Here is a 23,304-nt window from a genome sequence, read left to right on the forward strand (position 1 = left end):
TCAGCTTATAAAAGTTTATATACAATAAAATTATTTTCGTTTCGTTCTCTTTTTTCACACTATAAGAAGTATTTTAAAGTGTTTCATACAATGTAAAACTTATAGTACATGGTTTCAATATATATAACAATCTTGGACCTTCTTAGAATTATGCTCCTACTGATAAAGTAACATCTGGTTGTTTCTGTATCTTTAATAACAGCGAACAAGCTCCGGTACCGGAGTTACAAGGCTGGCCTAACATTAGACGACTAGAAGGAGACACCAAATTATCTCGTTTCCCTAAAAACATAAATTGCGTATATTAAAGAAGTTGTAGGGACCATTCTTCGTTGTTTAGAAAATGTATGTTTTACCTTGTAACGTGGCGTATTTCAGGAAGTTCAGAGAACTCTCGAAGCTCATTTGTTGCAAAGGAGATGCGGAATCTTCCATTCCTTTTCGGCTGAGAGGTTGAAATGTGCCGTCGAATGTCATATAATCCGCTATCAGTGACAAATGACGAGAATCGACTGTGATACCATACACTTTGAATACATCTTTCACTTCTTTAACAATAACTCTATTAGCAGCTTCGATACCGTATGTTTGAGAAATACCATAAATGTCATTCGAATAGAGTTTATTCAAATCTAATATTTTGTCGTATTTAAACATTTCCTGTAACGCAAGAGGATACAATTAAAAAACTTCAGAATTAGTTTTTCAGAATAAGTTTTCTACTTACTATTATATTTATGCCATCCGTTTTGAGAAGAGTCTCGCCGCTGTTATTTTGAAATGTAAAAGCACGTTTAATACATGGTACTTCCCATAAAACGACTCTGTCCGCAACGTTTCTAATGATTGTTGGTAAATCCAAATTTATCATTTTGAGGGGTAACTAAAAAATATAATGATAATTAGAACTATAAATATATGTACAAAAAAACTAAAGAGTATGTGCCATTATTTACCCAGAATGTTAATTTGCACCACGAATGTTTGTCTTCATCATAATCATACTGCACCACATGATGATACATGTTCACTACATCCCTTTTTCTTTGTGTATTATATATTTCACTTGCATGGCATCCTGATCTGTCGTTATTAATCTCTTCATCGTCGTCTATATTTTGTTGCTCTTCCGTAGATTTTGATTTTTCATTGTCGTTTTCACCATCATCTTCCTTTTCATTCACATCATCTATTTCCTCTTCCTCTGGGTCTTCGTATTCTTGATTTTCTCTATGTCGAGAGATCGATCGTGTCAGGGTCGCGTCCGCGTCTTCCGCCGCGTCATCCTCGTCCGAGGATTCATGCAATTCACCTAAGCTTGTTCGTCCTTTCATCGAAAGCTCTGTCCTCCTATCCTGTTCGCTTTGATCCAACATTGCATCGTCATCGTGCGTGGATTTCCTTTCCTCTTCGACGTGTAACAATGCACCTGTTACATTGGCAACTTTCTTGATCTCCTTGAACAACACCTTGAAAAATACCTCTTCCGTTTTCTTCAATATCTCGTGCGGTTGAATATAAAATTCACCTTTGTAGGACTTGTATGGCAAATAATTTACAGTCATAGTGCACACCAATCGTCTATCTGGCGTTTGTTCCATTTTCCTACTTATCGTGACGTCGCTTAATACATTCGATAAAATACATTTGGTCAGTTTTAGTCTTAGCTTGTTCGCTCGCTTCGTTGCATTTTTCGAGCTCTTGTTAATAGGAATCTCCATACTGGGTGTTTTAATATTTTTCGACGCCATCATAAGTATTTCACGTAATCTCGGTATACCCAAAGTAACGTTCATCTCACCACGACCAGCAAAGTGGAATGTGTTCAGAGTCATCTGAGTCGAAGGCTCTCCGATCGACTGTGCCGCTAATAAACCTACCGGTTCGCCAGGTGGACACACGATCTTCATTATCTTCATCGACATGAGATCTCTTAAGTCGCTCTTTCTTATCAGAGAATTTACAGATTTGTTAGCGATGTATTCATCTATTAAATGCTCTAATTGTTCAGAAAGCACACCAAAATCAATGTCCTGTCTATAGTTCGATGTCACTGGATCAGGACACCTGGTGCATTGCGTATAAATAGCTTCTTTCTCTTCCTCCGAGGCTCTTATCCACTTTCTCATAAGCGAAAGAGCAGCCTTACTTCTTCCATTGTTCTCATCGAGCTGCGTATACTTCGACGCTTTAATCTTAAAATCTTGCATAGAAAATTTAGCGAAAGGACTGATTCTCCTTTTCTGCAACGCGTTCCCATTTTTACTTTCCCATTTCTTGATTTTTTTAGCTAATTTCAGAATTTTGCCAGTGTCAGATTCTTCTTTCAAGTTTTTAACTATCTCTTCGTTAACGATAGCGTGCCTGTTATCCACTAAAAAGTCGATTTGTTCTTTCCTTAAGAATCTCGAGCCTGGTATGTCCAGTCCATCCTCACCGTAATAAATTTGTACTAAACTACCATCTGAATCGCGTACTGTTGAATCGTAGTTGATAACTAGTCCTTCGAGATGTTTGATAAGACATCGTTGCAGATATCCTGATCTACTGGTTTTCACAGCTGTATCAATGAGACCTTCGCGACCCGCCATGCAGTGAAAGAAAAACTCCTGCGGCTTTATGCCAGTCATGAATCGACCGTCGATGAAACCGCCAGCTCTTGGTGTCGGGTCGTAAGCCGGAAAACTTGGAAGACTTTTCCCACTGATCATCAAAGGTGGCCTTTTCCCTTCTAATTCGATTTGCCCTAACAAACACGATATCTGCATAGTGTTCACGGTCGAACCTTTGGCGCCAGATTGTACCATTAATTGTAAATTATTATCTGGAAACTTCTTCAAGAGACCGGCTGGTAAACACGTTTTATTTATATCGTTAGTATAAACGTCCAGCGCAGTTTTGTACTTTCTGTCGACCTGTGTGCGGAACTTAGGATTACTCCAATAAGACTCCTCCATTTTAGCCGTGACCTCATCCATCGGGGTATCCTCGGGTAATTCTAGCACAGATTTTTGTACGTTTTCTCCAATCTGTCTACAATTCGAAATGATCTCTTTACGCTTGGTATCTGCTTTCGCTACCAGCAAGATATCCTCGATGCCAAGCGTGAACCCATTTCTTTGTAAAGCAGCTTGGAACAATTTGCCCAAGGCACTCAGCAATTTCGTAGAGCACACTCCGCCGTACAGCTCGAATACGCAGTGTATAAATCCGAACGGAGTGGCACCGTAATGTGTTTTATCGAGTACACCGCTTAACAATTCCCCGTTTCGTATAACGACTTCCGCTTCCGACATCGTTTTCGGATCGGAGAATTCAACGCCGCATTTCCACGATCGTGGTTTCGCGGTTTGCCACTCTTTTGCGTTGATCTTAGCGGTTGATATCAAATTAATGCGTGCCTGATCCGATGGAATGATATTAATAATAACAGTGGATACGATTTGTTTTCCAGACCATAACGGTACGGGTTTTATAATACTAGGCGGAAGGAGAATGATATTTCCCTGAATTGTCGACAGAGCAGCGTAAACTAGCTGCATGTAATCTTGCTTGGTAAAGAACGATCCTCTTACTGTTAAGCGTACACCGGACACCATATGATCCTGAATAAGACCACTCAGCGGAGTACCATCCTTCGGTACAAGATACTGATTAGGCACGCTCGCTATGTTGTATCCTTCGCTTCTAGCGAGCTCATTTTGTGGAAAATGTGCATTCATCTCGTCACCGTCAAAATCAGCGTTGTACGCCTTGCAATTGGCGTAGTGAAGACGCAAAGTTTTCTCTCCTTTTAAAATACGCGCCTTGTGAGCCATTATACTAGGTTTGTGTAAAGTTGGCTGACGATTCAGCAACAAAATATCTCCGTTCTGTAAATGCCTATGTATGATTTTAATACCTCGGAAGAATTTGTTTGCTTTGTCGCTAGTCGTTAAGAGACGTTTCGCGATGGCTTCTCGTTGAACAGCATTCGCAGAAGAGATTCGCTGTATAGATCCATCTTCATTTTCAATCATCACTGCACCGGGATAAACGTCGGGTCCGTTCAAAACTAACTGTCGTAGATACACAACGTTCCAAGGCGTGACTGGAGTTGGATACGTTAATTTCAACGCAAAAGTTTCAGGAATCCCGATTTCATCTATGTTTAAGTTAGGATCGGGTGTGATGACCGAACGAGCAGCATAGTTCACTCGTTTACCCATCATATGCATTCTAATCACACCTTCCTTCTTTTCTATCACTTGCTTCAGACCCTGACAGTTCGCGGAATCCGCGGTTTTGTTCATGTCGCGGTCCATTAAGTGATCCACATTCACCTGCAAACTTTGCCAACCGTTGTGCAACTTTTCTATCGCTGTGTTACCTTTTATTTGCTCGAAAACCAGCTTGCCTTCCTCTGGCAATTGATTCGTATCTCCGTCTTGAATCGTTTGAATAATATTCCTAAGGACCAGACAATCCTGAATAATACTTTTGTAGACTTGAGACTGCGGATGCTCTATCATTTGACCGTTAACGAAGTTCACCGGTCGAACTATTGGTGGTAAAACCGGTATTACTTCGAAGAAAAATATGTCCGTGGGATATTCGATGTCTACCATTCCGAAGCAGGGAATAAGTACTTTAAGAAAATCCTTCTCGTTTTGCCAGAGGTTTCTCAGATATTCTTTAGTCTGATTCGGCATTACCATCACCATATCCAGTCTGTGAATTACTTCGTCTGTCTGCGGTCCTTCGATATTAGTCATTTTAACAGTCATAATTTTATTTTTCAAACTGGTGATTTTCGGTATGGCTTTCTTACAATTTATACACATTTTCGGGGTTGTATATTGCTTGAGAACGTTTGCAACGTATGCTTGCCATTGTGTGTTCACATTCTTTGTGTTTGATTGCAGTTCATTATACCGCGCGCTATTTTGATTGAACCTGGTTCGATTGACAAGACTTTCTATGTAACCGTCGATAACGTCTTGTATTAATTGTGTATCGATCTCGTAAGGATTGGTACAATCTCCAACCAGTAACGAGACTTCCTGGTCCAAGCCTTCCATATCGCTGAGATATCCATCTTGCAGTAATCTCAGTTTTGCTTGGAGCAGTAACTTTACATGCGGCGGAATTTGCAGAACGTAACATTGCAAACATGATAGCTTGATCAGCATACATAATCCCTTATGAAACAAAGGATTTACAACAGGCACTGGCAGTTCTATATGGCCGAAATGACCTACGCATTTGAATACATTGTATCCGCATGTTCCACACGGATCGGAACTTTCTAGAAGCGGACCTAAAAATAAAAAGATTAAGCTGCAGAACATTTTTATACTTTCGCTAACGATTTCATGGTCAATAACACCTAACTTAGGACTAATACTACCTTCCTATAATTTATTTCTTTTACTTAAGGGGGTAGACTGGTTTCCAGGATTGCAAGGGTGCAGGAGTTTCACCAGTCAAAAGCGCTAGGTAAAAGATTAATCCAGGCCGTAGTTGCCCTTAAAAATCCTATTTTTACATTTGCGCATGTAGCTATTTTCATAAATAGACAGCGAATCTTTATGCGAGATAAAAGTGTTCCACATGAATTGCAACAAGCATTTTCTTTCGTAATATGTTTAATAGGTTTCAATTTTTCTAATATTTTTACTGTTTCAAATTGCACCTACTCATTTTTGTCATAAATACATAAAATACACCTCGTAAACATAGAAATAGGACTTGTGAGAGCGACTGAAGCCTAGATTGATCTTTTATCTAGCACTTTTGACTACTGAAAAACCCAGTCTTTGCATTATCGAGAAATGAGAAGGCATTGAAGTGACCTTCAGTTACTCGCACTCCACTTTCTACATAGTCGTTTACACGAAACTTTGTATATAAATTTTTATGTAATAAAATAACTACTTTAATGCAAAAATAAATATTTGCTAGTGTAGTCGACAGCTCTGTTTATGCTTGAAACACTACATTTTAAAGTTTCGAGATTATAAGTACTATATGCGAGTAATTAAAAGTTAATCATTGTATGTACAGACAAGTAATTATTATAGTTTTCTTGCTATAATTGAGAAAGTTCAATGTTAACTCATTTGTTCATTTGTCATGATGTTAACATCATTTTGACTATGTAAATAAATAATATTGAAAGTATTTACATTATTTAGAATCATTTGTATTATTTAATTGAAGTAACTTACCTAATGACGGATCATATAATCCTCCTTTCAATGGGTGTCCCAATATATTGAATGATAACGGTGTCCTTATTTTAGTAACACTTAAATTTCGTATGTCATTTGCGGTAAACATAGAAAACATCAAGCAACTTGGATCCAAATGTTTCGGAGTTAACCGTGCCGACAGATATTTATTTAGAACCATTTTGACGAACTCCTATCTATTTTAACTTCACTACTTAAAAAGACAAACCATTTTTAAAATTTTTTAACTATAAACGATTCTATTATTTTTAACAGCACAATATAATATATGTTTTATTAATATTAAAGAAATATGATATTCATACCTTTTGGTATATTAATGTTCATGTAGAAGATCGGTATTTTTATAAGTCTTTCTTCACTTCTTCGATAATTGAGTTAATCATTTGCATTATGGCAAGAAATTCTAAACAGTTGAGGTTATGAAAGCATCGCCACATGGTGTTATGTTAGCAACATCCAGCAACATCAGAGTAACAACCAGTAACAATTAATTAACAATAGCACGTGTGTCGACCGATTCTCGACCAACCGAAAATCGAAAGCAATATCGATGTTGTAAACTGTCGACCGATTCTCGACCAATCGAAAATCGATAGCAATATCGATCAGTGTGTTGTATACATTTTCATCCCCACTCTTTGATTTAGCTGTGGCGAACAGCTGTTGCAGAATAAATAAATGGATTTTACAGCATTTTCGCATAAAGAAAAATAAAATGAAAGATCATATTTATTTGTGTACTTGAATGAAAAACAGAACAGGCAATAAAATATTAAATATATAATTATAATTAAACAGTGATGTGAATGCTGTATCATACGAAATTGAAGGTTATGATGTGAAGAAACATTGTGAAAGAGATATTTGAATTTGAAAATGAGTTCGCGGTCCGAATATAAGTTTAAATATAAATCTGAACACAACAAACGTAGGAAAAGTAATTATTATAATGAATCAACGTCGCCGAAAATTCATTTAGATAAGAAAGACACGATCGATTCTAAAGAGAAACGTCTCGCTCAAGAAGTTTATAACAACTCCGAAAAGAACGATGAGATCTTTTGTTTTAGTAAGTACAAATACGAGTGCAATAAAGTATTTTCGAAAAATTTGAATGTAGTACAAGATATAGATGATTTTTGGAAGTTTGTTAATAAATACGAAGCTTTACAAAAGAAACTTAGCACACCTGATACACCCCCCAGTTTCACGATAAATGAAATCGGTGTACCAGAAATCTATCATAAGCTGCATTGTATTAATTTTAAATTAAGCCTTAGTTTCAATGAATTGTTCGCATGGATTCCGCCAACCGAAGCTTTAACGAAAGAAAGATTATTAAAATTTCAAAATATAATCATTTTATATTTGGATTTCAAACAAAAAGAGAAATTTGCTAAATTAAAGAAGCTTCGTGAATCCCAAGCAAACTTACCAGTTAGCCAGTACAAAAATGAGATTATCAATGCAATCAAAACTGAGCGAGTAGTTATCATAGCTGGTGATACTGGCTGTGGTAAATCTACGCAGGTGCCGCAATATTTGTACGAGGCTAATTATCAAAAAATTGGTAGGTAAAGAATTTTTGTATGTTTTTTGTACGCGATACAAATATTAATTCCATTATTACCCAATTTGTTATAGCATGTACACAACCCAGAAGAATAGCATGTATATCGTTAGCTAAACGCGTTGCTTTCGAGACGTTAACAGAGAATCGTAATGACGTCGGTTACCAAATTCGTTTCGAGAAACAGAGGAATCATGATACCAGAATTACTTTTATAACGGAGGGTCTTCTCCTAAGACAGGTAACGATGAAACTTTAATAAACAATAATTGATTATGATTATTGACATACCTTTCATATGCAGTTGTCTAGCGAGTCTGAATCGTTACCTTATGAAGTTGTTGTTCTGGACGAAGTACACGAACGACATTTACACGGAGACTTTCTTCTTGGCATTATGAAATGTGTTATCAATCAAAATCATAATGTGAAAGTGGTGCTCATGTCTGCCACGATTAATATCGAACTCTTTAGTAATTACTTTGCCAAAGAAGATGTTAGAGTGATACAAGTAAGTTCCAAAAAAAAATGATTCTTAAACAATATTTAAGAGACGTGTCCGTCTGAGAGTTCCTGCTGATAGTTGCTCTCGAGAGTACTTGACATTCGAGAATACTTCAGAAATGTTCTGCGGAAGTTTATGGAATTTGTTTCGAGACGATTTTGAAGAGAAGGTGGAACCAAATAAAACATTATTTTCAGTAGTAATAGCCTTTGTAGATCTGAAATATATGAAAATTTGACTAAATTCTCAGAAGCCATAAATGCATAAAGATCCGCAATCTACTAAAGCAACCTAGATTGATCTTTTAGAGATAGGAATTAATATTTTAGTTGTAATATACAGGTTCCTGGGAGACTGTATCCGATACAGTTAATATACAGACCAGTCAGCATCGAAGACATCAGATATAAAAATGATAGATTTAATCCAAGTCCTTATATACAAATAATGCAACTAATAGACCAAAAATATGCAGGTAGATGTCTCACGAATAATACTTCATTTCTGACTGTACCGTATTATTAACAATGTATATTTTTAGCGAATGAAAAGGGTGACTTATTAATATTTCTAAGTGGGATGAGTGAAATTACTGCAGTTGTAGACGCTGCGAAAGAATACAGCCAGAAGAAAAACAATTGGATCGTTTTACCGCTTCACAGCACTCTATCTATTAACGAACAAGATAAAGTAAGATTTTGTAATTATTTTCTTCAATATCGACAATATCAAAAATACATATTCCCTTTTTTAAAGGTATTCGACTTTGCTCCCGACGATGTAAGAAAATGTATTGTATCCACTAATATTGCGGAAACCTCGATTACTATAGATGGAATCAGATTTGTTGCTGATAGCGGGAAAGTGAAGGAGATGAATTATGATCCGTCATGTAAAATGCAACGGCTGAAAGAATTCTGGATTAGCAAAGCCAGCGCGGAGCAGAGAAAAGGAAGAGCTGGTAGAACGGGACCAGGTGTGTGCTACAGGTATATGTTAATTTGATAAACTTTGTTAAATGTAGAATAGAAAAAATCTTTATGCATTCGTGGCTTATGAAAATTGTCGAAAAATGCTGGAAGATGCTAGAATATAAAATTTGATAGAATTTAGTACAATTTTCATTTATTTCGGATCTACAAGGGCTGTTCTCATTAAAAATATTCTTCATCTCATCAATCTCATTAAAATATTCTTCTAAAATGGAAAATTACATAAACATCCGCATTCTAGTAACAAATACAATGTCTTCATAATTTCATAACAAAATATTCTCGTCTAGATTATACTCGGAAGAAGAATACATGGCTTTAGAGAAATATTCGACACCGGAACTGCAGCGTGTGCCTTTAGATTCGTTACTTTTACAAATGATAGCAATGGGACTTCCAGATACAAGAAAATTTCCATTCATAGAACCACCGCCAGCTGAAAGTATAGAAAACTCTATATTGTCTCTGAAAGAGCATGTTAGTATAGGTTTGTTAAACTTTTCTTCATTATTCAACCACTTTCTAACTACGTTGCATATTTCTTATTTTAGGGCGCGCTTACAGACAACGAAAAGATAACATGCATTGGAAAAACACTGGCTCGTCTACCTGTCGACATAACAATAGGCAAAATGTTAATAATGGGCTCGATTTTTCATCAAGTAGAACCAGTACTGTCGTTAGCTGCTGCTTTAAGTATACAAACACCGTTTACGAATAGGGCGTACAGAGACTCGGAGTGTGAAGTAATTAAACACACTTTACAGATATATTTTAATTCAGCAAAATCTTCTTTTGTATATATACATTGATTAAACATCTTAAAGACATCTAGGAAATCGTTGGAGTCTGACCACGGTGATCCAATAACATTGCTAAATGCGTTTAAAGAGTGGCTGGAAGTGAAACAACAAAGTTCTCAAAAGTCCAGAGGTAGCGGAAGTAGTAGCAAAAAATGGTGCAGAAGAAGAGGTTTAGAAGAGCAAAGATTTTATGAAATGACGAAATTAAGAACACAATTTAAAGAGTTACTTCAGGTTAATCGATCGATTCTTCTTTTCACTAATTCTTTGTAGTTCCGTATTGACGAATTATTTGTATTTTACAGGATTGTAATTTATTAAAAGGTCTTCCCGAAGTGAACTCATCCATGTCGAGCACAGACCGTGCCATAAGACACGGAGAACTGAAACTCTTGAAATCGTTGAAAAGAACTTACAAGCAAACCGCACCTCGAAAGCGAAAACAATTAAAGCTGGAATCGTTTAATATACATCTAGAAGACGATGATCACGACGACGATGAAGGAATCGATATAAAGGATGTTGAGTTTCGAATGAAAAATGACCCGAATCAAGTCCAAGATTTATTAACAGCAGCCACTGCATACAGTTACAAAGATTTGACGATGTTGAAAATAATATTGTGCAGCGGTTTGTACCCGCAATTCGCGTCTGCAGACGAGTTTAATTATTGTAAGGTAACATCATTTTTCTTACTTCAACTAATCATTGTTTTAAAAAAGTAACACACGATTTCGCAGTCGATGAACGAGCAACTATTTCATACAAAAGCAAAGCCGTATATAGCCTTACATCCGATGAGCTTCTTCGGAAATCATCCGCAAGTATTGCAATTAGAAGAAACTGATATTATATCGATACCAGGATACAAAAGCAAAACTCCCGTCAGTACGAAACATACAATATTGGCGTATTTGTAAGTTTCTAATAAGAGATGTATACAAATTTGATTATAATTCTTTAAATACGTATTTGATTATAATTCACAGGTCTCTTTTGGAAACAACGAAACCTTACTTGGTGAATACAATTAGAATGCCTGCTGCGCAGACGTTATTTTTGTTTGCTAATGAAATTCACACGAATAGTACATTCTCAATGTAAGTATCTATATTTATCTAAAAGTATAAGCAAACATTTGTTAAATATATTAATGTCGTTTCTATTTTATAGTATTATATGCGACTCGTGGCTAGCATTGGAATTTCCTGTACCTGACAGTGGCCAAACTTTGTTATTAAAAGCTACTAAATTACGGAATAAGTGGGATTATTTGTTAAATCAACAGTTGCAAGGTATAAAATAGGATATGTGTAAAGATTAATTCTTTTAGATAATATATTCTAACTATTTTATAGATTTAAACAATAGGAATGAAGATAAGAAAGATTTTAATGAAGTCGAATATACACTTACTCAGGAATTAATCGAATACATGCACACAACGATTCCTTATACAATCAAGCGACTGTTGCCAGCTGATCTTAAAACAGTGTATGTAGGAAGAGAAGAAAATATTGTAACTGTAGATCCGAATCCTTTTCAATCTGACTTCGTAGCAGTTCCTAATTCAACGAAAGGAGGCGTTCAAGTGTCCAACGTGATTACGTATAATTGGTAAGACATTAATTATTATCTTTACTACTTAGATGACTACGTAGATGACTGTAACTTTTATTTTTCAGTATAAAAGAAACGGAATGGAGTCACAAACTTTCTATAGAGATGTTAGAAAATGAGTGGCACTGTGAGAATTGTAATATGCAAGCAACCCTTACTAACATAGAGAAATTACAACATCAAGAATCTTGTACAAAACAAAACACGAAAACTACAGAAGAAAAATTCGACAAAGTCAAACACAAGCCCAACGCACAAGCATACGAATGTCCTAATTGTACACAGACACTATATTTGTCACCGATCGAAATACTTAAGCACAAAAAGTCGCATATTAAATAGTGTTTTTGTAGACAGCAAGAGTTCAGTAAAATATTTTTACAGAGGTAATGTGTACATATTATGTAATAATTAGACTGTGGATGTTTATGCAATGTCCAAATCTTCTAGACAGATTCGAAGAAAGTGGAATCTTTTAATAAATATTGGAATGCATGAAGATCCGCAGTCTAATAATAATATATAATTCAAATCCATAAACACTTTATTACTTAATTAGTTAGCATATTACATAAATTTCAATTAAATTACAAAATAATGTATGATTTACATTTTATATTTATGCAAGTATTAATCATTTTTACAGCCATGTATTTATATATACATTGGTGATATACACCATAATAAATTGACTAAATTTATACCAACGTAATGTTAATTACGTCCACGGTAAAAAATTTGAGAACATGAAGCATCCTACAATTGCGTATCCTAAGAAATAAGCTAATATAAGCTTATCCTTCAAAATATATTTTCTTTGCGTGAACAAAAATACTTTCCATTTTGAACACATGTTCTCAATACTTTCGTATCCCCTCTCATCGTTACAACACGGTGTACAACTCATAGTTAAAGTGCAATACCAATAAATTAGTGGACTCGCTGAACATAGTAAACGTGTACTTACTTGAATGTGCACGAAGAAAATACAAAATATTGTCATAAACAAACCATGAACAACGAACACCAACATTTCAGCTGGATATTTCTTTACTTTGACGACTTTCGCTGTACCATCGATTCTTTCGATGAATCCCAACGTACAAAAATATTTACTGTGCTCAACGATATATTCTTTTATACACGTGATCATAATATACAAGACTGGAAGTGCTAGAATGAAATTTGGTATTTGTTTAACTGCGTAGTACTTCAAAAATCCTACGTTCCAGTACTTGTTTTGTACGTGAGAGTATGCTACCGGAAGCGTACCATGACACCATTCTACATTACCACTACCTTGTAATATAAAATTGTTTGTTGTGCTATGATCCAATATATGTTGCGGAATGAACATTTCGTTTGAACGAGGAACGCAAAATATGATATAATTATATATTTGTAACAAAATAAATGGAACTGTAGATATAATTGCAATATTACACAGTGAACAAATACTTTTCAATATAGTTAATGTAGATAATTTGTCATTCTTGGTCACAAAATGATTATACAATTTTCTGAATTGAAAATATATAGGAAAACCAATGTTAACCATACCGTTTGACCTCGTAAGAATGGATAAACCTATTGGAAAAGCTACGTACGCATCGAGATCAATAGATTTCAACATACTGTAATACGTTAAGTAGGCGAATAAAGACTCCGAGTAAATGGCGGAGAAAAATATAGTAGCTGGATTAACGCAGTAAAGTATTGCTGCTCTGTAAGCTGTATTAGTATTCTTTAGCACTGCTTTACTGAGATCGTAGAATATGATAGCAGATTTAACGAAACACATGACATTCATTAATGCAGCAGCGATAATTATAGAACTATTAATATTCAATGAAAAAAATATTGTCCTAATACAACCAGCGATAATTCGAATTAACATGGGATATAATGGATAGAATGCTAATATATTCTCATAAGTATAACCATATTTTGTAATATGTATAAAGTATTGACCGTCCCATCGAGTGAGACCACTAAATAGTAACGTTACTATATTATCGTACAACGATACTCTCTCAGATACATCATTAGGACTTCTGAATGCATCCGCATAATGATCGGGACACAGAATATTGAAAACGAATTGCAAACTTAAAACTGTTATCCTACTAATCACTGCGAACCAAAAAATCTTCTTTCGTGGTTTATACATTGTTAAAATTTAATACTTCACTTTATTGGATCTTTACGAACAAGAATTTTGATATCAACGAAATACATGATTCATTCTTCTTGGTTTCCTGTGTGTTCTTATCATGTAAGAAGGATGAAGATATTGCGAATATATTATCTCTATATACGGTGATTCTTTTCCTGTCCACAACTCTTGTTCTATAAGAGCGTAAAGCTAGAACAGACAACAATCGCAGTGTGTTAATAAGTCTGTTATTGAGCAACACAATGCACGTTTTGTTTTATTTAATTGTTATTCAGTATTCTGTTGTGTTCAACTGTGTTAGTAGTAATAGCACACTTCCTATTACTAATTCAGCCTGTAAGTATATAGTATTATTAATGAAAATCATGTAAGTATTGATAAGAAATTATTTAGAAATATTTCATTCGAAGGTGACAAACCAGATGTTGAGAATTATCAACATAATGCAACAATATTATTAGATTGGTTGTTTTTTGGATATTGTACCGAAGATGTACTGTCCCAAACGTACTATTCCAAAGTAAAAGCAACAGAATATCCTGGATACGATGGATGGTACAATAATATTGGACGACCAGAATTAGGTGCCGTTGATACACCTTTATTGAGAAGGTGGCCAGCTGCTTACGAAGACGGTGTATACAAGCCTTCTGGCTCTGGTAGACCAGACCCGATAAAAATCAGCGAAAAACTATTCAAAGGCGACATCTCCTCTGTCTCGAAAACGGGAAAGAATGCATTGCTTGTATTTTTTGGTGCGTTACAAAGTACTAGATCGTTTAGATAAATCAACAAGCAATTATAAAGCAATTCTAAATACATGAACAGGACAACACATCGTGGAAGAAATTTTGGATGCGCAAAGACCAGCATGTCCACCAGAATATTTCAACATTAAAATTCCATCCTCTCATCGTTATGTAAAAACAACCGGACACTACGAAATGCCAGTGTTGCGTACACGTTATGATAAAAGAACTGGACACTCTCCTAGTAATCCACGCCAACAGGTTTTGAATCTTAATTTAATATAAAGTATCTCTTTATTCGATCAATCGAAGACGCAAGTATAATATAAACTTAATGTAAACTTATCAAAATATAAGTATATTTCGAATTAATTCTTATCGATTCACTGTATACGTATATGTACATAGATTGAAAATAATGTACGAACATTATAGTTGAACGAGATAACTCCATTTTTGGATGGTGGACTGATTTATGGTACTTCGAAAGCATGGTCAAACGTTTTAAGAACATACTCGAATGGCACTTTCGATCCTAACGGATTACTAGCAGCTTCTCACGACAACTTATACCCCGAATACAATACTGATAAGTTGCCAATGTCTAATCCACCGCCTCCAATTCATCATCGTGAATACATTACGCAACATCGTACAGAAAAAGTTGAACGATTCTTCAGTGAGTAAAACTTTATTTCTAATATAAAGTATATATTTAGATTTTTACGCCTAAAATTTTCTTAGCAAACTCTGCGATGTGATGGTCCTTCGGTGTACATTCGTATTCAATATTTTCTGCGTAAGGCATAGGTACGTCGATACCCGTACAACGAATAGCTGGTGCGTCGAGCTCAAAAAATACTGGATTCTCCATAACGGTAGCTACTATCTCGGAACCTACTCCACACCTAGGCCAGCCCAATTCGACTGTCATTAATCTATGCGTTTTAGCAATTGACTTAAAGATCGTATTCCAATCTAGTGGTCTAAGAGAACGTAAATTGATAACTTCTGCTTCTATCCCTTCGCCCGCTAGGATTTCAGCTGCTTGCAAGGTGTGAAGCGTAGCTTGACCATGCGAAGCTAACGTAATGTGTTTACCCGGCTTTTCAATTTTAGCTTTACCGATCGGTATCAGGAAATCTTTACCCATCGCCTCATCCGATACAGGAAACGTAATGTTATAGAGTACTTCGCTTTCTAAAATAACTACTGGGTCAGGATCTCGAACGGCAGCTTTTAAACATCCTCTGTAATCTTCGCAGGTTGTAGGCGACATAACTTTCAATCCAGGACAGCTCATATACCACGCTCCGAAACACTGAGAATGTTGCGCTGCTAAGCCTTTAGCGTTACCGTTCGGACCACGAAATACAATGGGCACGTTATATTTTCCTGCAGTCATGTAATAGTTCTTAGCCGCTCCATTTACAATACGATCTATAGCTTGCAATGAAAAATTGAACGTCATAAATTCGCATATTGGTTTTAAACCAGCAAGTGCAGCTCCAATAGCTACACCACAAAATCCAGCCTCTGTAATAGGCGTATCGATCATTCTTTTATCTCCGTATTTCTTCCAAAGACCTTTCGTTACTTTATAAGCACCATCGTATTGAGCAACTTCTTCTCCTATAATGAATACTTTCTCATCTCTTGCTAATTCTTCGTCGAGAGCTGCGTTCAATGCATCTCTCACGCTCAATTTCGTTACAAATCTGTACTGTTCTCTTTGAAAGATAGTCGATGCGCTCGACAATACTCTATGTCTCAAGCAATTTAAAGAATACATTCTCATGCAATTATTAAAATAGACGTGACACGTTCAAATGTTGTAGAGTTAGGAAATCCAAGAGGAAATGAAAACCCATTCCTTCTCACTTTCGGTATAATTTGGTTCCGATGGCACAATCTTATAGCGAAGAGCATAAAATTGCGACACTCTGACTGGTCTGGTGAAAGAATTTACAACGAAGCTCGTAAATGGGTAATAGCAACACAGCAACACATCGTTATCAACCAATGGTTACCTGAATGGTTGGGACAAGAATTTCCTGAATACAAAGGTAATTCATTGAAAACATTAAAGTTAAAAGCTGTTAATTTATTTTACTTTGTTTCGGTCTTATGTAATTTTAATAACTTTTTGGAAGGTTACGATCCAAGCATCGATCCACAAATAGATCAATTTTTCCAAGCTGCGGCTTTTCGATTCGGTCACACATTGGTGCCGGCAGGTACAGTTCAAAACATTTTTATTAAATTTATCTTTAACGAATGCATACACTACATATGAATTAGTAGAAGTAATCATACATAACGACATGTTAATATTCGTAGCCTACTTCAACATCTATTGTTACTTTTCATTTGGGAGAATATTTTTTCGTAAAATGTGATTAAATAATTCTGTTTGATAGGTGTATACTTACGAGACTATGGCAGAAACGGTTGTAAATTAAAACAACATTCTAGAGCAATCAGAACATGCAATAACTATTGGATGTCGAAGGTATATATACATATACATAGTGGTTTATCAATTGTTTATATTATTTTTTTTAAATTAATTTGTTCACGTAGAATTCCATTTTCGAAAATAATACGAAGGTGGAAGGAATTATTGATGTAGAAAAATTGATAATGGGGATGGCTATTCAACCGAGCGCGGAAGAAGATCATAAAATAGTAGAGGACTTAAGGGGTAATTTGTTCGGTCCGCTTGAATTCTCGAGAAGAGACTTAATGGCACTCAATATACAAAGAGGACGCGATCATGGACTTCCAGATTATAATACTGCTCGGATGGCATATAATCTGCACAAAGTTGAAAGTACATCTCACTTCTTAAATATAAATCGTGAAGTACGTGCTAAATATCTATATTTAGTCAACCCTTAGCACTCGAGTGACGAGTTATTGTTTACATTATTTAATATGTTAGTACCTAATCAATAGGCTGCAGATTTTTATGCATTTATGAAGAAATTGACTGGGTAAAATATAAAACAGTGAAAGACTAGAAAAATCTAAGAATATTGTTACGTTGTTCTCAATGTAAAAAATCTATTAAGGGATGAATTTTGCATGAAGATCTGCAGTCTACTAATCAATTACTAAACATTTAAGTAGTGTATGAGGTATTATATTCCATAAAATGAAAGAATGCATATAAAATAGAATTATTCTGGGTCGGAAGAAACGTTTGATTTTCCAGTTAAAATAGCTCCGAGTGCAAAGAGTTAATGAAATTAAGTAATTCACATTCCATACCATAAACAATGATGTTATTTAATATTTCATGGCAAGATTCAAAATGAATTTCTGGATCTATATAATTATTCCTTCGATAACGTTGATACCTGGGTAGGAGGAATCTTGGAAACTGTCAATGGACCTGGAGAATTATTTCAAGCTATAATAATTGATCAATTTCAGCGCATACGTGCTGGAGACAGGTTTTGGTATAAAAACATAAATAATAAGTAAGTTATTCTACAATTATATTATACAATATCCTACAATTTCAATACTAAAGTGTACACCAACAAATGCTAGCCTCTTCGCTGAGGATGAAATTAAGAGATTGGAGAGTCTTTCATTTTACGATATATTAATATCTGTTACCGGAATGGACCACAATGATATTCCAAGAAATCCGTTTAGGGTACCTACATCGGGTACGTTTCATCCCAGTTAAATAAATTCTTTCTAGATATTAATATAGATCTGTTTTATTTCAGAAAACGAAATCCATGAAGCTTGTTATAGTAATAAGATCATACGGAAAGGAGAATGTAAAAACTATGATGGTACACCTAGAAGTTGCTATCATGCTAAACTAATCAGTAAGACAGTTGACAAATGTACGGATCCTGCAACGTATGATTACTTCGACAATAGTGATATATCATTCATTTCAACATTCGTAGGATTATCTGCTATTCTCTGTTGTAAGATATAGACGTAAATACATGTCTTACAATTAAACAGCGGATCTTTATGTAAAATAAACATGTTTTACCTGAATCATAATAAACTGGAGTGAAATAGAAATTTATTTTCTTTGTCAATATGTATATAAAATTCTAATGGCTAAAGTTTTAAATTACTCCTACTCATTTTTGTTATATAAATGCATAAAGATCCGCTGTCTACTTATAATATTACAGAATTGATTGAGATTTATCGTAAAACTTGTTAACAGGTTTCATTACACTACTCCATTGTCAATTAAGATTAAAATCGAACGAACAACATCAACGTTCAACACAGTTCAGAAAATCACACGTAATAAAAGATAATCAAGTTACCACAATACTTGCAGGTAAATTTCGAAACATGGAGGATACAATTCGAATAGAGATTTTCAATATCATTTATTTTTAGTAAACGAATGGCAAGAGAAATCATTGCCATTGAGGCCTATAATTATTGTTTTAAATGTGGAGAAAAAGCAATTGGAAGTGAAAAATTATTTAGGACATGTCACACGGGCAATAGATATGATACAGTACGCAATTATAACGGTATGACAAATTTTAAAAAATGAATCTAGCAAAAAATGTCTATTGCATAAACAAAATTATATCATTCGACAGATGTATATTCCCAGCGACGGTAACTACGTTATGATCAGGATAGAACATAATTATGATTTAGTCCTAAAATTTGACTCTGATTATTTGAAACGTTTGTTTCTTGAAGCTATAAGACTTTTTGTTACCGACTTAAAGACAATTTCAATTAAAGAAATTCGAAATACTACAGCTAAGGAATTATTAAAGCACGCTGTTACTAAAAGAGTTCGACAGAAAAAGTTGGAACAGTTTTTCCGTGTTGTTTTCTCACAGGTATGATATTACTATGAAATCATTATACGAGTATTGACATTCTAACAATATGTACCATGTTTTATGCTTCAAAGGCACTTCACATTACACACACAGAAGAAGAAATATTAAAAATAGATGCAACAGTAGCGAAAGAAGTAATTCATACTGAATTGACGCTAATAGAATTTTCCGAAGCATTGAGTATGAGTTCGGAATCGCAATTTATTGAAAAGGTAACAAGTAGACTGGATTTTTCTGCAAAATAAATTCACCTCATCTCTTAATAAATTTTTTACATTGAAAAACAATATTGAAATGTTTACTCATAAAATTGTGCAGTACATATATGTATAAAATTTAATTTTCAGATATTCAATTTAGTGGATAAAGATAAAAATGGTTTCATATCCTTCAGAGAATTCCTGGATATGTTATGTGTATTTTTAAAAGGTTCTGCGGAAGACAAAGTGAAATTAATGTTTGATATGTACGATATAAATGGAACAGGAAGATTGAAGAGAAATGATTTCAAAAATATGTTGAGGTATAAAATTTAAGGAGACCTCAAATGTGTATATTTTATTTGATAGTAATCTTTCTATAATATTGTTAGATCTTTTATGGAAACAGTTAATGCGGACGTAACTGATAATAATTTAGAAACTTTGGTACATTCGATGATGGAGCACGCGAATATAGCGAAAAAGGAGACGATAGATTTAAAAGATTTTCATCAAATTCTTAGCGATTTCGATACTAAATTCAATTACGTGGAATTAGAATTTAACATTAATACAGCTGGAGGACATAAGAAATTACATGTTGGATCGCCTACATCTAAATCACAGTTTATGGGAGAGGTGCAAAGAACAATGGAAAGTCTATACGACAATCCGTATGAATTACGAACAAGAATTGGCGGTAACATTAAAACAGAAACAGACATACATCAAGATAAAAGTGACAATAATATACACGAGATAGAACAAATTGTCGATGATGTTCAGTACGTTCAAGACTATTGGTATCCTATAATGAAATATCTGGCGAATAAAAAGTTACAAATATTCTGGCTATGTTTGTATACTTTCGTGCTTCTTGGTGTTTTCGCAGAGAGATTTTATTGTAAGTATGTTTTTAATTCTTCTTACAAGAACTTCTTACTACAAACTTATTGCAGATTATTCTGTGGAACGCGAGCATTCCGGTTTGAAACAGATTCTAGGATACGGTTTAGCAGTAACTAGAGGAGCAGCATCTGGAATAATGTTTACATACTCGACGCTTTTAATTACAATGTGTAGCAACACAATTACGCTTCTAAGAGATACTATTTTACACTTATATATACCTTTCGATTCTATGATTGAAATGCATAAATACATTGCTTGTTGGGGATTGTTTTTCACAGGTAAGCAAAAATATATAAATTACTCCTTTAAATATTAATTACTAATTACAATAAAATTTCAGTGCTCCATGTAATTGGTCATGGATTTAACTTCTACCATATTTCGACTCAGAGCGCAGACGACTTAACGTGTCTCTTTCCTAATTACTTTCACGAGTAAGCAACTTCACTGATCGATATGATATAAATTGATACTGATAGAAAACTTCTATTTCAGTACAAGCGAATTGCCCAAATTCCACTATTGGTGTTTTCAAACGATAACAGGATTAAGTGGAATTCTTTTAACTATCGTAACAGCGTTCATATACCTGTGCACCTTGTCGAACATTCGTAGAGCACTTTATAATTGGTTTTCGTTGACACATTCTTTATATCCCGTTTTCTATGTTCTAATAATATTACATGGAGCAGGAAGATTAGTTCAAGTATTCATTTAATATGAAATTAATATGTAAATACAATTTAGTTGTAGAATAATAATATTATGATATTTACTGCACAACAGGAGCCACATTTTTATTATTTTTTTCTGAGTCCATTGAGTTTATTCATTTTTGATAAAATCATTACTGTGACCAGAAAAATTATTGAAATACCTATATTAAAGGCAGATATACTGCCGTCAGGTAAAATTATAATTTGCCACATAAATAGGGATTTTTTTACAAATATCTATGTAAATGTAAATATGTATGTTTTAGGTGTAGTTTGCATTGTGTTCTCGAAACCTCAAAATTTTCATTACAAATCTGGTCAATGGATTAGAATTGCATGTCCCGCATTACAAACAAATGAATATCATCCATTCACATTATCGTCCGCACCACACGAACCAAATTTATGTCTGCATATTAGAGCAATTGGACCTTGGACTAATAAAATTAGAACCAGATTGGATCCTACTATAACGATCGATCAACATTTACCAATGGTTTGAAAACAAGTTATTAGATGTCATTAATTTGTTAGTTATTCTATAATTTCTTTATTTTCAATAGATTCATATAGATGGTCCATACGGCGAATGCCATCAAGATTGGTATAAATACGATTTAAGTATAATGATAGGGAGTGGAGTAGGAGTTACTCCTTTCGCATCGATTTTGAAAGATGTTGTGTACAAGTCAAATCACGAATTGAATTTGGAATGTAAAAAAGTAATTTCAATGATCTACGCAATGTTGAAGGTAGTAGATTCCCGTATAACACGATGAAAAAATTGTTTAAAAGTATTTCGTCACGTTATACGGAGTCTACTGTGTTTTAGAAATTAATCTTAATATTAATACATAGGTGTACTTTCTTTGGATAACAAGAACACAGGAACAATTTGAATGGATGGTTGATATAATAAGAAACATCGAAAATGTTGATACCAGTACTATAATATCGTCTCATATCTTTATCACACAATTCTACCAGAAATTTGATTTGCGTACTATATTATTGGTAAGCTACAAATCTATTCAATCTATAAAACAATTTGAGAAATAACGACAGGATACTTTTTTCAGTACATTTGCGAACGACACTTCCAAAAAATTTCAAATAAATCTCTATTCACCGGTTTGAAAGCGACAACTCATTTCGGAAGGCCTAACTTTCTCAGATTTTTCATGTCTGTTCAACGATTACATCCTACAGTAAGTAATATCGATGTCTCTACTTATTCCTAATACCACAGTTTTTCATACTACCAATGTTTTTCATTCTAGATTAACAAGATTGGTGTTTTTAGCTGTGGTTCGCCATCTGTGACAGAAGCTGTAGACACAGCTTGTAAGTCTATCATGCTAAATGAGAATCTCAATGTTCTATTCCAGCATTATCATAAAAGTTTCTAAACGCACAATAAAACAACTCATTTTTCGAAATATTTCGGTAAATTTCCAAGATAAATAAATACATACTCCTTTTACATAGTTATTCGGGAACATAAATAAATAAAAGAGCTGAAGATAAGAGAAGTAAAATTACATTTCATTGAGCGTACCTTTTCAATTTTATTACTCATCCTGTAATTTCATATCAGAATATACATGGATAGCGGAAAAACATAATATAAAATTAAAAAGTTTGTAATGTTTTATCACTTAACCTCAAAATGGTATGTAAATAGTAATATCATGAATAATTATAAAGCAAAAATGAAAAAAATTACCTTTTTTAAACAGAATTGTTGTAAAACGCTTCATTGCGAATAAGAGGAGGAGTCGTCACATACACAATACACATTTATAGCATATTTAAATAGCTAACCAGCTAGCTAACATATGTAGGGATGTTCGATTTCGATGTAAAGCAATGTAAAGTTGCCAGATCAGGGAATCGATTCGAATCAATTCGAATTGAGGGGAAAAAGTTACCCCCTCTCTGCCAGTACCGAGTACCGGAATCCGGTAAC

At 34.4% G+C, this 23,304-nt stretch overlaps 5 protein-coding genes across 9 annotated transcripts; 2 read left to right on the top strand and 3 right to left on the bottom strand.

Annotated features, from left to right (window-relative positions):
* Positions 1-6,897, bottom strand: Rpi1 (RNA polymerase I subunit RpI1). Of its 2 annotated transcripts, none has more exons than XM_076440138.1 (6): positions 6,539-6,897; positions 6,210-6,423; positions 957-5,299; positions 728-883; positions 357-660; positions 1-282 (listed from the first exon to the last, which is right to left on the bottom strand). In XM_076440138.1, the coding sequence occupies exons 2-6, from the start codon at positions 6,391-6,393 to the stop codon at positions 149-151; spliced, it is 5,121 nt and encodes a 1,706-aa protein (XP_076296253.1). In that variant the 5' UTR covers positions 6,394-6,423; positions 6,539-6,897; the 3' UTR covers positions 1-148. The 2 variants fall into 2 exon arrangements, with proteins under 2 accessions (XP_076296253.1, XP_076296243.1); XM_076440128.1 differs by having other exon boundaries at positions 6,210-6,426.
* Positions 6,851-14,212, top strand: LOC143216788 (putative ATP-dependent RNA helicase DHX34). The gene is made up of 15 exons (XM_076440190.1): positions 6,851-7,806; positions 7,881-8,047; positions 8,111-8,317; positions 8,654-8,786; positions 8,853-9,001; positions 9,068-9,300; positions 9,594-9,780; positions 9,855-10,049; positions 10,131-10,340; positions 10,412-10,783; positions 10,847-11,022; positions 11,096-11,206; positions 11,280-11,401; positions 11,465-11,723; positions 11,792-14,212. The coding sequence occupies exons 1-15, from the start codon at positions 7,113-7,115 to the stop codon at positions 12,066-12,068; spliced, it is 3,492 nt and encodes a 1,163-aa protein (XP_076296305.1). The 5' UTR covers positions 6,851-7,112; the 3' UTR covers positions 12,069-14,212.
* On the bottom strand, positions 12,253-23,201 carry Pig-v (phosphatidylinositol glycan anchor biosynthesis class V). The gene is made up of 2 exons (XM_076440353.1): positions 23,062-23,201; positions 12,253-14,091 (listed from the first exon to the last, which is right to left on the bottom strand). The coding sequence occupies exon 2, from the start codon at positions 13,894-13,896 to the stop codon at positions 12,445-12,447; it is 1,452 nt and encodes a 483-aa protein (XP_076296468.1). The 5' UTR covers positions 13,897-14,091; positions 23,062-23,201; the 3' UTR covers positions 12,253-12,444.
* On the top strand, positions 14,104-23,120 carry LOC143216767 (dual oxidase 1-like). 4 transcript variants are annotated; one of them, XM_076440179.1, is made up of 26 exons: positions 14,104-14,238; positions 14,313-14,657; positions 14,731-14,912; positions 15,087-15,330; positions 16,490-16,717; positions 16,805-16,888; positions 17,072-17,163; positions 17,235-17,516; positions 17,961-18,136; positions 18,210-18,331; positions 18,395-18,604; positions 18,859-18,978; positions 19,041-19,180; positions 19,253-19,504; positions 19,579-19,719; positions 19,855-20,030; positions 20,100-20,611; positions 20,667-20,897; positions 20,960-21,053; positions 21,115-21,325; positions 21,406-21,526; positions 21,602-21,831; positions 21,899-22,057; positions 22,194-22,349; positions 22,415-22,543; positions 22,616-23,120. In XM_076440179.1, exons 1-26 carry the CDS (start codon positions 14,145-14,147, stop codon positions 22,742-22,744), a joined length of 4,860 nt encoding a protein of 1,619 aa, XP_076296294.1. In that variant the 5' UTR covers positions 14,104-14,144; the 3' UTR covers positions 22,745-23,120. The 4 variants fall into 4 exon arrangements, with proteins under 4 accessions (XP_076296294.1, XP_076296274.1, XP_076296284.1 ...); XM_076440159.1 differs by having other exon boundaries at positions 16,490-16,888; XM_076440169.1 differs by having other exon boundaries at positions 21,406-21,831.
* Positions 14,730-16,685, bottom strand: LOC143216857 (pyruvate dehydrogenase E1 component subunit beta, mitochondrial). Its single transcript, XM_076440365.1, has one exon. It carries the CDS (start codon positions 16,447-16,449, stop codon positions 15,367-15,369), a length of 1,083 nt encoding a protein of 360 aa, XP_076296480.1. The 5' UTR covers positions 16,450-16,685; the 3' UTR covers positions 14,730-15,366.
* Positions 23,202-23,304: the final 103 nt, after the last annotated feature.

The sequence above is a fragment of the Lasioglossum baleicum genome, chromosome 2 (assembly GCF_051020765.1).
Source record: "Lasioglossum baleicum chromosome 2, iyLasBale1, whole genome shotgun sequence".
NCBI lineage: Eukaryota > Metazoa > Arthropoda > Insecta > Hymenoptera > Halictidae > Lasioglossum > Lasioglossum baleicum.

What these genes read in the sequence shown, in the direction of transcription:
- Pig-v (XM_076440353.1), bottom strand. Translation starts at nt 13,896, where the DNA reads ATGTATAAACCACGAAAGAAGATTTTTTGGTTCGCAGTGATTAGTAGG.
- LOC143216788 (XM_076440190.1), top strand. Translation starts at nt 7,113, where the DNA reads ATGAGTTCGCGGTCCGAATATAAGTTTAAATATAAATCTGAACACAAC. An exon ending in TATTGTCTCTGAAAGAGCAT is followed by an intron (nt 9,781 to 9,854) that starts GTTAGTATAGGT and finishes TTCTTATTTTAG; the next exon opens with GGCGCGCTTACAGACAACGA. An exon ending in CATACAATATTGGCGTATTT is followed by an intron (nt 11,023 to 11,095) that starts GTAAGTTTCTAA and finishes TATAATTCACAG; the next exon opens with GTCTCTTTTGGAAACAACGA.
- LOC143216857 (XM_076440365.1), bottom strand. Translation starts at nt 16,449, where the DNA reads ATGAGAATGTATTCTTTAAATTGCTTGAGACATAGAGTATTGTCGAGC.
- LOC143216767 (XM_076440151.1), top strand. Translation starts at nt 14,145, where the DNA reads ATGCACGTTTTGTTTTATTTAATTGTTATTCAGTATTCTGTTGTGTTC. An exon ending in TATAAAAACATAAATAATAA is followed by an intron (nt 18,137 to 18,209) that starts GTAAGTTATTCT and finishes AACAAATGCTAG; the next exon opens with CCTCTTCGCTGAGGATGAAA. An exon ending in TTTCCTAATTACTTTCACGA is followed by an intron (nt 21,054 to 21,114) that starts GTAAGCAACTTC and finishes CTTCTATTTCAG; the next exon opens with TACAAGCGAATTGCCCAAAT.
- Rpi1 (XM_076440138.1), bottom strand. Translation starts at nt 6,393, where the DNA reads ATGGTTCTAAATAAATATCTGTCGGCACGGTTAACTCCGAAACATTTG. An exon ending in ATTATATGATCCGTCATTAG is followed by an intron (nt 5,300 to 6,209) that starts GTAAGTTACTTC and finishes TTTTATTTTTAG; the next exon opens with GTCCGCTTCTAGAAAGTTCC. An exon ending in GAAATACGCCACGTTACAAG is followed by an intron (nt 283 to 356) that starts GTAAAACATACA and finishes TTATGTTTTTAG; the next exon opens with GGAAACGAGATAATTTGGTG.